This window comes from Mastomys coucha, unplaced genomic scaffold (genome assembly GCF_008632895.1).
Source record: "Mastomys coucha isolate ucsf_1 unplaced genomic scaffold, UCSF_Mcou_1 pScaffold22, whole genome shotgun sequence".
Taxonomy (NCBI): Eukaryota; Metazoa; Chordata; class Mammalia; order Rodentia; family Muridae; genus Mastomys; species Mastomys coucha.
In genome coordinates, this window is record NW_022196905.1 from 210,206,818 (window position 1) to 210,219,142 (window position 12,325).

General features: G+C 49.4%; 1 protein-coding gene across 15 annotated transcripts in view; it reads left to right on the top strand.

The window, feature by feature from the left end:
* Positions 1-12,325, top strand: part of Myo9b (myosin IXB) — a 92,820-nt gene that overhangs the window by 64,619 nt on the left and 15,876 nt on the right. For 8 of the 15 annotated variants that reach the window (XM_031340204.1, XM_031340206.1, XM_031340210.1 and 5 more), the window contains exons 15-20: positions 4,140-4,253; positions 5,980-6,019; positions 8,080-8,202; positions 8,861-8,941; positions 9,310-9,420; positions 11,018-11,140. In XM_031340204.1, the coding sequence (XP_031196064.1) occupies positions 4,140-4,253; positions 5,980-6,019; positions 8,080-8,202; positions 8,861-8,941; positions 9,310-9,420; positions 11,018-11,140 (592 nt within the window). Of the gene's footprint in view, positions 1-2,312; positions 2,403-2,640; positions 2,656-4,139; positions 4,254-5,979; positions 6,020-8,079; positions 8,203-8,860; positions 8,942-9,309; positions 9,421-11,017; positions 11,141-12,325 lie in introns of all 15 variants that reach the window. The other 7 variants (XM_031340199.1, XM_031340202.1, XM_031340201.1 and 4 more) reach the window with 3 other exon arrangements.

A 12,325-nucleotide genomic window follows, 5' to 3' on the forward strand; every position in this document is an offset into this window, starting at 1 on the left:
GTGAGCAAGACTTCAGTTTGTTCCCCCCAGCCCTGTGAGGTGTCACGTTTGCACTGTGGTGGAGCCTTACACTGTCAGCCAGGGTCCTTGTGGCCGAGTAAGCCCTCTCAAGTGGCTGAATGGACTCAGAAGACCCAGAACAGAAAGCTCTTGCTTGGGCCTTTCTGTACCCCAAAAGGCAGGTCCTAGGATGGCATCTGCATTGGAGGGCAATAGTGAGCACAGAGGATGCCGGGGTTTAGCCATGACAAGAGTTGGGGGTTGTTAAGGATTAGGGACACCTGGCAGGCGAATAAGAAAGCATATGATTGAGATAGAATGCTGACAGGCTGGTGTATTAGCATGTGAGCTTTTGAATTGGGGAGTTAAGGTGCTTAATAGATTTGATGTAGCCCTAGTTTTTTATTGAAATTATATAAGAAAATTGGGTTATAAAATTTATAGGGGGGTAGGTAAATGCTTTTTTATTGTGCTAACATTCTTTATGATATAGAATAATATAATATAGATTTAGAACAGAAAAAAGGAAATTATAATTTTACATATAGCAAGCATAATTTTTTTGTATTTTTGATTATTAGTTTTTGGTGAGGTTGGGGGCAGCAGTATTGCAGTTATAAAGTTAGTATTTTTTAGACATGTGAGATGATGTGGTTATATAAAAGGGCAAACATAAGGTTATAGTGCTGACTCTGTAGTTTTTTTGGACCCTATTTGCTTGTTTATAAAAATATTTTTATTTAATTTGTATAGAAAAAATTTTTTTTAAGATTTATTTATTATTATATCTAAGTATACTGTAGCTGTCTTCAGACATCACAGAAGAAGGCATCAGATCTCATTACAGATGGTTGTGAGCCACCATGTGGTTGCTGGGATTTGAACTCATAACCTTTGGAAGAGCAGTCAATGCTCTTAACCGCTGAGCCATCTCCTCGCCAGCCCCCTGTATAGAAAATTTTTAGGTGGCTGCTATCATTGTTTTTAAGTTTAAGGAACCCATTTCTAATTTGGGGGAAATATATATTATTTTATTTTTAATTTTATAATAAAAATATTTTGTTTTTATTACATAGAATTTAGATTAAGACTGGGGGAATAACTGCAGAACTGTTTATTTTTGTTTGTGGCTTTAGGTTATTTTTATTTAGAGTGAGTGATTATAATATATTTTTTGAATTTATGAATGGCCTTTAATATAATTGACAGCATTTAATTTTTGGATATTAAGCAGGCTTCTATTAGATTTTTGCCAGGTCACTAAATACTGGTTTAATTAAGGAAGGAAGAAAGAAAAGGAGTAGTAAATAGATTTAAAAAAATAGTAAATACTAAGAATAATTGCAGAAATGACATCACAAGTTGGTCACACCAAAGAAGCAGACCTTAGGGCCTCTCAGTACTCAAAATGGGGCCCGCAAGAGCCCATTACCTCACACTTTGAAACATGGTACCCTGGCAGGTTTTTCTTTCTTGTTATCAGGGTCCCAGGCATTTTGAGCTTAATGTGGGGGTGTCTTCAACAAGAGGATGTTTTCAATCCCCTGGCTTGAGGAGGGTAAGGGACCTTTGCAACTGCAGAGTAACACACTGAGGAAGAGGTGGTCTCCCAGCCTGAAGGAGGCGCCACTATAAGCATGCTGGACCCTGGAGTCCTGCCTTCTGTCTCCAGATATGAGAAGAGCAGGGATACTTCTCTTATCATTCTCTTGACAGCTGAGAACCTTCTGCTAAGTTTTTCCTTCACAGTCATTGGAGAGGCACTTAGTGAGCCTGGGAAGTGACCTAGGCTCTCCTCTTGGCTCCAGGAGGGTATAAAAGTATGTCTGAGCTGAGTTGGGAGTGCCAGCCTATACTTGAAGCTGATTGGGGAATGAGGCAGAAGATTTGAAAGACCAAGGCTGACCTGGGCTGTAGAGGGAGACCCTGCAGACAGTAAAAGGTTGGGAGTGTGCATCTGTGTTGTGGCACTTATCTCAGACAAATAAGCATGTGGCAGGTCAGCCATGCTCGACAGCTGCCAGAGGAAGTTCCAAGTCAGGAAAGCCATGTCCCAGCCGCCTTGGAGCAAGGAGGCCCCTTGGATATGGAAACTGTCAAGGTGGGCATGGTTGTACACACCTGTCTCCTACCTATGCATTAATAGCCTAAAGCAGAAAGATTGTGACTGAGTCCGTCTGGGCTGCTGAGCAGGGCCCATGTAAAGGAGAGGCCTCAAACCACACACAGTGTTTCCATGTGAGTGGCCCATACCTGGCCAAGCCATGTCAGTGCTGTGTGTCTGCTGGCTTCACTGAGCTTCTCCCTTGCAGCTGCGCAGGGCTAGACTTCTCCTTTGAGCGCTCTGAGGAGCTGGATGTTAACGCTTTTGAGGACATCATGGCTTTCTATGAGAGCAGGAAGTAAGTAGCAGCCTTCGCACCAAGACCAGGGAGGCACAGGCCAGGGCCACCATCTGGGAGCTCAGAGCAGCATCCTTCCTGAGGACACATTGCCACATTTGGCCATGTCAGGGCATATGTGAGGCTGGTAGGAGCCCCTGCTCTGAGCTCTCTAGACAGAAAGGCTGTGCAGCAAGTAAAGGGACCCATTAACCCTGTATCACCCATGTCGTTTTTTTGCTCTTGTGCCTCCCTGGAGGGTGAGGGAACGGAGGTAAGTATGGCATCCAACTGGGCACAAGGCATGGTGCATGTATGGGGCTGCACACAGGGCTACCTTCAGGCCAGCTGTCAGAGCCTAAACATGCTTTTAAAATAATGGGAGTGAGGCTGGCAAGATGGCCCAGTGGGTAAAGGTGCTTGCCACAAGGCTAGCCCACCTCATTTGAACCAAGAATCCACATGGTCCTATTCTTACACACATGCACCCTCACACACACATACCTGCATCCACACACATGCACTCTCACTTGCACACACAGACACAAACACATACACACAAACATATAAGTAAATACTGAACAGCAAGTGAGAATCAGGGCAAATCTCAGTAGCAGAGCAGCTGCCCAGGGTGCGTGCGCCATGGGCGCCGTGCTGGTGAGCATGTGGGCTGCATAGTGGCTCGGTGTTGTTACAGAGGACACACCTGCCTGTGTTCTCATGGACCAGCTCACAATAACCAGTGCTAAGTATTCTGACCCTCTCTCTCAGCCTTCATAGTCACTGCACTCGTGTTCACAACTCCATATGTATCTACATACTTATGCACATACTTAAAATAAATGTTTAGTGCCAAAAGTACCAAACCCTACAAAGAACAGTCAAATATCCCCATGTCTGGACACAGATTGGTCCCTTGGGGCTAGAAAGAGACAGTGTGGCCACAAGCTGAGAAGTACTAGACAATGAAGGGTCTCTACAGGCTCCAGGGAGGTCAAGTCTGGGCCATGCTCTGCAGACCCAGCCAATTTCATACAGATCACAAAAGCTGATACATATAAGATCCGAGCTGGCTGAACAGCTCAGGAGAAAGGTGCTTGCTGCCACGCCTGATGCTCTTGCATTTGCTCTCCAAGATCCCACAAGGTTGAAGGAAAACTGGTTGCTTAGAGCTGTTTTCTGACCTCCACAGGCTGTGGCATGTCCGCTGAGATATAAATAAAAGCCACTTAAAAAATAGAAGAGTGACTCTTGAAAGATTGTCCTCAGTTGGAAGCACTCACTGTTGGACTAGAGGCTGGGTCCCAGCACCCACATGCTAGTCACTCCAGGTCTAAGGTACACAGCATCCACTCTGGCCTCTCGCATACCTAAGCCCCTGTTCACATGCACACACCCACGTGTATGATCATGCGTACACACTCATGCACACACACATAAATAAAACTCTTTTAAAAAAATCTGGGAAGACAGAAGTTAATTCTGTGAGTTCAAAGCCAGCCTGTTCTTCATATCAAGATCCAGGCCAGCCAGAGTCCTGTTATAAGCCCATGGTCCCCTGAGCTTAGGGACAGTAGCTGTTCCTGGCCCAGTCCTCTCCCTCAGGAAGGACATAGTAGTCACCCACATGCCCCTTCCTCAAATGCATGTTTTGTCTCCTGTGGCCTGAGGACACCCTGATGGGCACTGGAACCCCAGGTGGTGGGATGCATTCTAACAGTTCTTCTCTCTGTCACTGGGTCCCCTTCTGTCCCCCAGCGATTTGCATAACCAAATCATCAAGAGCCTCAAAGGACTGCCATGGCAGGGCGAGGACCCGCGGAGGCTTCTCCAGTCCCTCAGTCTGCTCCAGAAGCCCCGCACCTTCTTCCTGTGAGTCCACCAGCTCCTCCAAGTGCAGCAGCCACCATTGGCTGCTCCTTCACATGATTGGCCACTAATGCTCCCTCATCCCACCCCCAGCACTGCCTCACAGTCCAGCCCCCAGCCAGCTGCTGCTGACCAGCCCTAATGTCCCTGACAGCTCCCTGAGCTGAGCAGTACTCCTCTGAAGAGATTCCTGCTCTGGTGCTGACCAAGCCCTTTCCACCCTGGCCAGCTGGCAGAGCACAAGTCTCCACTGCCTGGCCTTTGCCTGCTATGACCTTATCGTGAAGTCCATGAAAGCAAGGAGCATGTAAAGCTGGCATGGACCCCACTCCACCCCATCATATTTCACTGAATTCCCTTATTTGAATTCCCTGAGCACTTCTCTGAAAGGGGGTGATAAGTCTCAAGACCCTTTGTGCTGACATAACACCACTAAGGTAACCTGTCAGGGCACCCACAGTCACCAGCCACAGTCTGGTTGAGAATAGCACTTGTGCCCAGAGGAGCCTGACCTTTTGGTCCTTCCCCCTAAGCCCACCCTGAAGCCAGGGTCTCACCATGTTGTCCAAGCTGGCCTCCAACTCTCTGGGCTCAAGGATCCACCTCCAGGTGGAGAGATCTCTCAGCACTTGAGAACGCATACTACTCTAGCAACAGTGTTTAGTAACTTTCCTGGTACTCCAGCTTTGAGGATCCTTTAGCCTCCATAGGCACTGCACTCATATGTGTACACACATTTATACATTCTTAAAAAGGAAATCTTCAGAGAATCCTCCTGCCTCAGCTCTAGGAGCAGCTGGGGCTATGGGCACTTGCCACCGTATCCAAACGTGATTTTTGTGTTTCTCTGTTGCTTTCTTTTAACCCACATTGAAATGCAGTTGAGGGTTGGGGTGTGGCTTGGAGACAGCAGAGATTTAGCATTCACAGCCTTACGGCCTGAAAGCACACAACAGCTCCTAGCCACATGCATGGCGTGTAGGGTTCTTGTGTGCTCTGGCTTTCCACATCATACCCAGATACCGTGGCACTTGCCCAAGTACACCCAGCCTGAAGGAGGCGAAGGCAGGAGGATTGGGGTGGGATGGGGAGGAGGTATTGCATGCCTATCTAACTGGCACTGGGATGCTGGAGGCAGGAGGATTAGGAGTTCAGTTATCCTCAGCTACATAGCACATACAGGCCAGCCTGGTATACATGAGACCCTGTGTCTTAAAAGACTGTGAGACCACCAGAGCCCTGGACCATGGATCTGGCTTCAGTTTTCCTTTCCGGAGCTAGGTGTGGCTCTGAGGCAGGCCATCTTCTCAGTATATGGAAGGCCTTGGGTTCTATCCCCAGCATGGCATACTAATAATAAATGCCCTGAAGATGATTAAGTGAGGAGTCACACTAGTGGAAAGCTGACATGGCAGAGTAGGGTCAGTCACTCAGTGCATCAGGGCACCTTAGGGCCTTGGCACTATGTGCTTGCTTGGCTGCTGGGTCACTTTATCACTGCTGCGTATGCCTGGAGCCTGTAGCACAGTCTGCACCCGCAGACGGAGCAGAGCCCTCAGTGTGGAGAGCAGGAGCTCTCGGAAGTCTAGGGAGGCAGTGGTGGCCTTGCTGCATTTGTCCTCTCTCTGTCTCTCTCTCTGGATCTAACCCACAAGGCGTGGCTTGCTGAACTAACAAGACCCCCAGCCCTGTTACCCTCACATTCACACCATTTTTAATATTTTGACAGGAAGAGTAAAGGTATCAAACAAAAGCAGATCATTCCCAAGGTAAACCCGCACCCGCAGATGGCACCATCACGCATGGCTTGAGAGCACCTTTCTCAAGTCACTCTGAAACAGGAGGTGGGAAAGACACACTGACCTTCTGGGGCCTCTTCCCTTCTCCAGCTAACTCTCCTTCTAATGCAAAGCCTATGGTTCAGGAATCCCCCAGGGAGGGGCTGCAGGCGTGGCTCAAGTGGGGGAGCCCTTGCCTAGAATCCCCCAGGGAGGAGCTGGAGGCATGGCTCAGGGGTGCAGCTCCTACCTAGAATCCCCCAGGGAGGGGCTGGAGGCATGGCTCAGGGGTGCAGCTCCTACCTAGAATCCCCCAGGGAGGGGCTGGAGGTGTGTGGCTCAGGGATAGATCTGTCTAGGAGTCCCCCAGTGAGGGGGTGGGATGCAACCCCTGCTTAGCTTTTATCAGCCCCTGGGTTCCCAGCACTGAAATCAGACTCCTTTCTTTACTGTGACCTTGTAGTCATTTGAGGTTTCATCAGAGTTGGACCTCAATGCCCAGGAGCAGCTGAGGCACTCTCAGGAAGCTATAAAGCAAATGGGGGAAGGAGCCAGGCTCCACTCATCTCAAGTCTACCCTTGTAGCATTCCAACTGGACCCCTGAAGGGTTCTCCCTGCCCCAGAGCTGGTACTTCCCACAATCCACCCAGCATGAGTCTGGTGCTATGTGTGAGACGCCTGCAGGACCAGGCAAGCCAGAGTGCCCTGCAGACTCTGTCTAGTTTTAGACACTATCTCCCCTCAGTGTTCACAGTGGGAAGTTCCCAGGACCTTTGGGTAATGGGGGTATGCAGGTACCCTCTGTCTACAGGGCCCAGGCACATCCTGCCACAGGCTCTGAACCTTCTCTGGGGGACTTGGAGGCCCTACACAGTGACTTCACTGTGCATACCACTATGTTGTATTGAATAAGGATGAGACATGAGGGTCTCTGACAGGGTATAGGGCACACATTTGTTCAGTACCCTGGAGACAAGGCTAATGTGGGCTCTGGTCATCAAGAGCAAACAGGTGCAGTATGGAATTTTTGTTGGTTTTTGTTTGCTTGTTTGTTTGTTTGTTTTGTTAAATATAGTCAGTAGCTCTTGTCTAAAATTCTGTAGACCAGAAGCAGCGGAGATTCTTGACTGCTTTTAAACATTCAGAGACATTTAGATATATACAGTGAGGTGTTTGGGATGGGATGCAATTTATGTATGGAATGTATGCACCTTAGACCCACAGCCTTAAAGTAACCTGATATAATATCACTAATACTTGTAAGCGCATATGCTTGTGCCCAAAAGACTTATCATATAGGGACTGACGGGATGTCTGAGAAGGAAAGGGTGCTTGCTGCCAAGCCTTACCACGTGAGTTTAGTCACCAGGGCCCACATGGCGGAAGGAGGGAGCCCACTCCTGCAAGTGGTTCTCTGACCTTTGCACATGCACGTATACAATAGTTTTTAAAAAATAAAGTTTTCTTTTTAAAGTATAAGGTTGGGTATGCATGGTGATGAATGTCTGTCATCCTGCTAAGAAGGTATGAGGCAGGGGACTTATTAGTTGCAGGCAAGGCTACAGAGCAAAACTGTCCCATAAATGAAAAGTCAAATGCAGGTGTAGCAACCACCATGTACCTGTCCTCACACCATTTGGGAGATGGAGATGAGGAGCTCAAGGCCACCCTGGGCTACTTGAGACTCTTTCAGGAGGAAAAAAAAACACACCATTGACTTGAAAGAATGTTGGTTTCAGTTTGGGGTGCAAAGGCATAGAATCCATATGCCCTGGAAGCTGGTGGCTTGTGGTATAACAGACACTTCATCTAGACAGGCCCCTGTCCTGACCCACTGCCATGGGAGATGTGGGGTGGGTCCTGTCTGTCACCAGCTCAAGCTGGCATATGAGGTCTGATGTACGTGAACCCTGGCCCCTGTCCTGAGGGTGAGGGGTGTGGAGGAACAGGAATGGCAGGCAGTGGTCTGTATCCAGGTTGTGCTCTCCCCAGGAGCCAGCGGCCCCTGTAGGTTGTGGGAAGCAGGCCCAACCCTGTGTGTCTGTCCTAGAACCTGCTGGACTCTAAGTCCCTGAGGCTCATCATCAGCATGACACTGCATGACCGAACTACCAAGTCACTGCTGCACCTGCACAAGAAGAAGAAGCCACCCAGCATCAGTGCACAGTTCCAGGTGGGTGTTGCAGCTCAGCAGGGCCCCTCTAAGTCGATGCTATTCCAGGCCCCAAAATGGGCTTACAAGTGTGTGACATTATTTGTGTGCTGTAGGTACAACATCATTCCTGTTTGAAAACCACCAAGATAAAAAGGAAATCATTAGTTAGCAAGTTAGCTGTTGAGCCATGTTCTGAGGTCATAATTCTTTTTTTCCCTGGCTTCCAGGAAACTCAGAAACATTTTTTGTTGTTTGTTGAAACAGGGTCTCATGTCCTCCAAGTTGGCCTCAGATAGTCAATACTGCTCTCACCTTAGTCTCCCAAGTGTGAGCTAATTCCTTATTCTTAGGATGCTGGGGATGGAGCCTAAGGCTCTCCCACTCATGTGTGGGGGCTGAGGATGTAACTTAGGTAAAGTGCTTGCCTGGCATGTATCGGTTCCCTCCATACTCCCCTCCAAGGCCAGTGCATTGAGGTCTTGACTCTGCTGCTTCACCCCTGCAAAATGGCAGCCATGTGCCCCCCCATCCCAAAAGAGTCTTTGGTCACCCATGGGGCCCCTACAGCTGAAGTTGCAAAGCTTTTGGTTGGCTCCATGCAGCAGTGGTGTCCTAGTCCTTCCCACTGAGCCACACACCTGGTCAGCAATTCCATGTGTATTCTCTCTCCCTCCAGACATCTCTTAACAAACTATTGGAGGCACTGGGCAAGGCCGAGCCCTTCTTCATCCGCTGCATTCGCTCCAATGCCGAGAAGGTAAGTACAGGCCAGTGTGCGCAGGACCCTGTGGGTCCCACAGAGTATGAAGGGGTCAGACCTTGGCCCCAGGCCCAAGGCTAATAAACCATAGGCAGGAACTGGGACTAGCACTCAATGGGGAGAACCTCTATCCCACAAGAAGCCCCAGGGTCCATCCACAGCACCATGTAAGCTAGGTACATAGTTGCCATCCCAGCACTTGAGGATCTGAAGTTGAAAAGAATGTAACGTAGCCTAGGCTACATGAGAGGCAGAAAAAGCTTTAAGCACCAGGGCGGCCCAGTGCTCGTTGGGGTTGGAGGAGATGATTGGGATTGGAGGAGACATGGCGGCCCACATGCCTCTGTGCATTTGTTCCTTTGCAGAGGGAGCTTTGCTTTGATGATGAGCTGGTGCTGCAGCAGCTGCGCTACACAGGCATGCTGGAGACTGTGCGCATCCGGCGCTCTGGCTACAGTGCCAAGTACACCTTCCAGGTAGGCTATCCACACCTGCTCCCTCTGGTCCTGCAGGACAGGTCTCAACAGACCTGAAGATTCATGAGCTGACCCCAATCCTGGAAGTCACGGGTCCCTTTGACTGAGCATCTTCTAGCCTGATGTTTTGACATGTTTTGGGTTTATTTGTTCAAATCTATTTTGTATATGTGTATGCACACATACACAGGTCAGAGCACATTCTGGGCAATCAGAGGACAACTTGCAGGAGTCAGCTCTGTCCTCCCACCATATGGGTCCTGGCTCCTGAGCCTTTCCATCTCCCTGGCCCAAGTGAGAGCAGTTCTAACAGTGTTATGGTCAGTGGTGCCCAGGAACAGGCAGGACCCTTTCTCTGCCTCTGTTTACTTAGAAGACATAAATTTATTGGGCAGGGCAGCTCTTGTCTCATCCCTCAAGAAAGGCAGGTAGGAAGCTTGCTCACTGTGAATTCCAGGCCAGCCTGAGATACAGAATAAGGCTATCAAGACAAAACAAAAACATGTAGTGGCTGGGACTATGGGTCAGTGGATGGACACGGGGTGGGCAGTCTTGTCCTAGCCAAAGTCAGCCAAGCAATGTGCCAGGGCAGTGTCACTTCCACCACTAAAATGCCTTACTCAGGTGGGTAAGTGCTGAAGTACAGAATCCTGATCCCTCATAACACCCCGGCTCACCTGCAAGTCTAGCCTCAGAAAGCCAAGTCAGGGATCCCAGAGCAACCCTGCTATTGAGACCAGCTCGGGGGTTTGACTGAGTGACCCTGCCTCAAAGAATAAGGTAAAGCCAAGGAGGATGATTCCCTGCAACAGCCTTGGTCTCCACATTGTGCACAAGGATGTGCATCCACGCACAAAACCAAGATATATATAGGAAAGTGGGAAAAAAGCAGTAACAAAATACTCTTTGTCTGCACTGGCTTGAGACAAACTAGAGTTCTGTCACAGTTATTTTCCTGTGGCTATGATAAACAGCACAGTAAGCCACCGTAAAGGAAAGGGTTTGTGTTGGTCTTTGAGTCAGAGGCCATTACTCTGTGGTGGTAGAGTGAGGTGTGTCATCGGGAAGGCAGAGAGCACACTGAGGGCCTCCTGAGCCCGCCCCCATGACACCTAAGCCATGGACCAGTGGATCTGTGCTCTCATTCAGACCACTCACATCCTTCACAATGCTAGTCTTTCATGCCTCATGCCCTCACGGCTACATGCCAGTCTTCTATGGTCACTTGTGTAAACTTCCACTGAATAATAGAATAACAGCCACAGAAAAAGAGAGCTGGGGAGATGCTCTGCAGTGATGAGCACAGTTTAAGCTTGCAGGAGAGCTGAGCTGGGATCCACACACCTGCATATGGCGGTTCATAACTGCCTGTAACATCAGCTCCAGATCTGATGCCCTCCCCCGACCTCCATGAGCACTGCACTCATGTGCGTGGAGGGGTGGGGCTAAGCATACCTGAGACCTAGGTTCCACCCCAGCCGTGCCCACCTCATGGTTTCTTAGCACTGCACACAAGAGAGGGGACCTGGTTGGCCCTACTCATGGAATGACTGCAGCTACCAAGGTGCTTACACTATCCTTCCCTGCTGCATGCCAGGACTTCACGGAGCAGTTCCAGGTGCTGCTGCCCAAGGATGTCCAGCCCTGTAGGGAGGCCATTGCTGCCCTGCTGGAGAAGCTGCAGGTGGACAGACAGAACTACCAGATTGGGAAGACGAAGGTAAGCACCATCACAGCCTGGCTGCCCTTCCCAACCCACTTGGACCCAGGTAGGACCTCACTTCCCTCAGCACCCCACCGTGCCCCAGAGGGTCCTGGGCTCCGGCCCATGGCTAGGTACGTAGCACACTAGGCTCTGTCACTCCCTATTGGGAGTTGGAGGCAGGGCATCACTTCCTCCCTGGCTCTAGTTGACATCAGAAGATGGAGACATGTGGGAAGGATCACACGTGTAGCTCCTGACTACAGGAGCCAAGACAGGTCAGCCCTTCCAGACCCACTCAGTCTACAGGAACTAGCTGGTCCCATAAGAACCATTTAAACCCTTCCTCCCTCAGGAGGCACCAGTGGAGACAACATCTTCTTCCACTGGGCCAGTGACCCAAGCTTCCAGAGCAAGAATGCTAAGGGATGTGCCACATCCAGACCTCAGGTCAGCAGGAGACCAGTTCCTTCCTTGTGTCTCTCAGAGAGTGTCAGTGGCTGCCATTAAGCATCACTCAGCCACACAGTTGCATTTAGGTTCCTGACAGTTCCAGTCCCAGAGTGAGTCACCTAGGGACCCAGCAGTTCCACTGAACTGAAACCAGGTGTTCCCAAAAACACTTGCTGACAACTGTCCGAAAGTAGACATAGCCGGAATGCCCATTAGACTAGGTACGCACCGTGTGGTCTGTCCCTAAAAAGGAATAAACTGACATACTACAGCATGAGTGAGGAGACGTGCTGAGTGAGGAAGCCATCTGTGGAAGGCCATTGGCTTTGAGGTCCCTCTGATGGGGCACATATCATGGCTAGCACATACTTGTCAACCAGCTTGGGTTATATAACAAGACCTTGTCTCAAACAACAAAAAGAAAGGGCTGGGGAGATGGCTCAGTAAGTGCTTGTATAATTCATTCATGCAAGTATAAGGACCTGAGTTTGGATTCCCCAGACCCCACTTAAAAAAACTGGGTAGGTGGCACATGCTTGCAATCCAAGTGATGGTGGAGCCAAGAGAGGAGCTGACTCAGTGTGCTTCAGGATCAGTGAAAGACCCTGTCTCAAAACGTAAGATATGGAAGCTGCTTGGTGTTAGTCTCTGGCCTGTGCACATAATGGTGAATGCTATTTTACATGGATTCTACTTCCATATATTAAACAATCCCTATTCTTGCTGAGCACACCTGAGCATTCAGGAAGA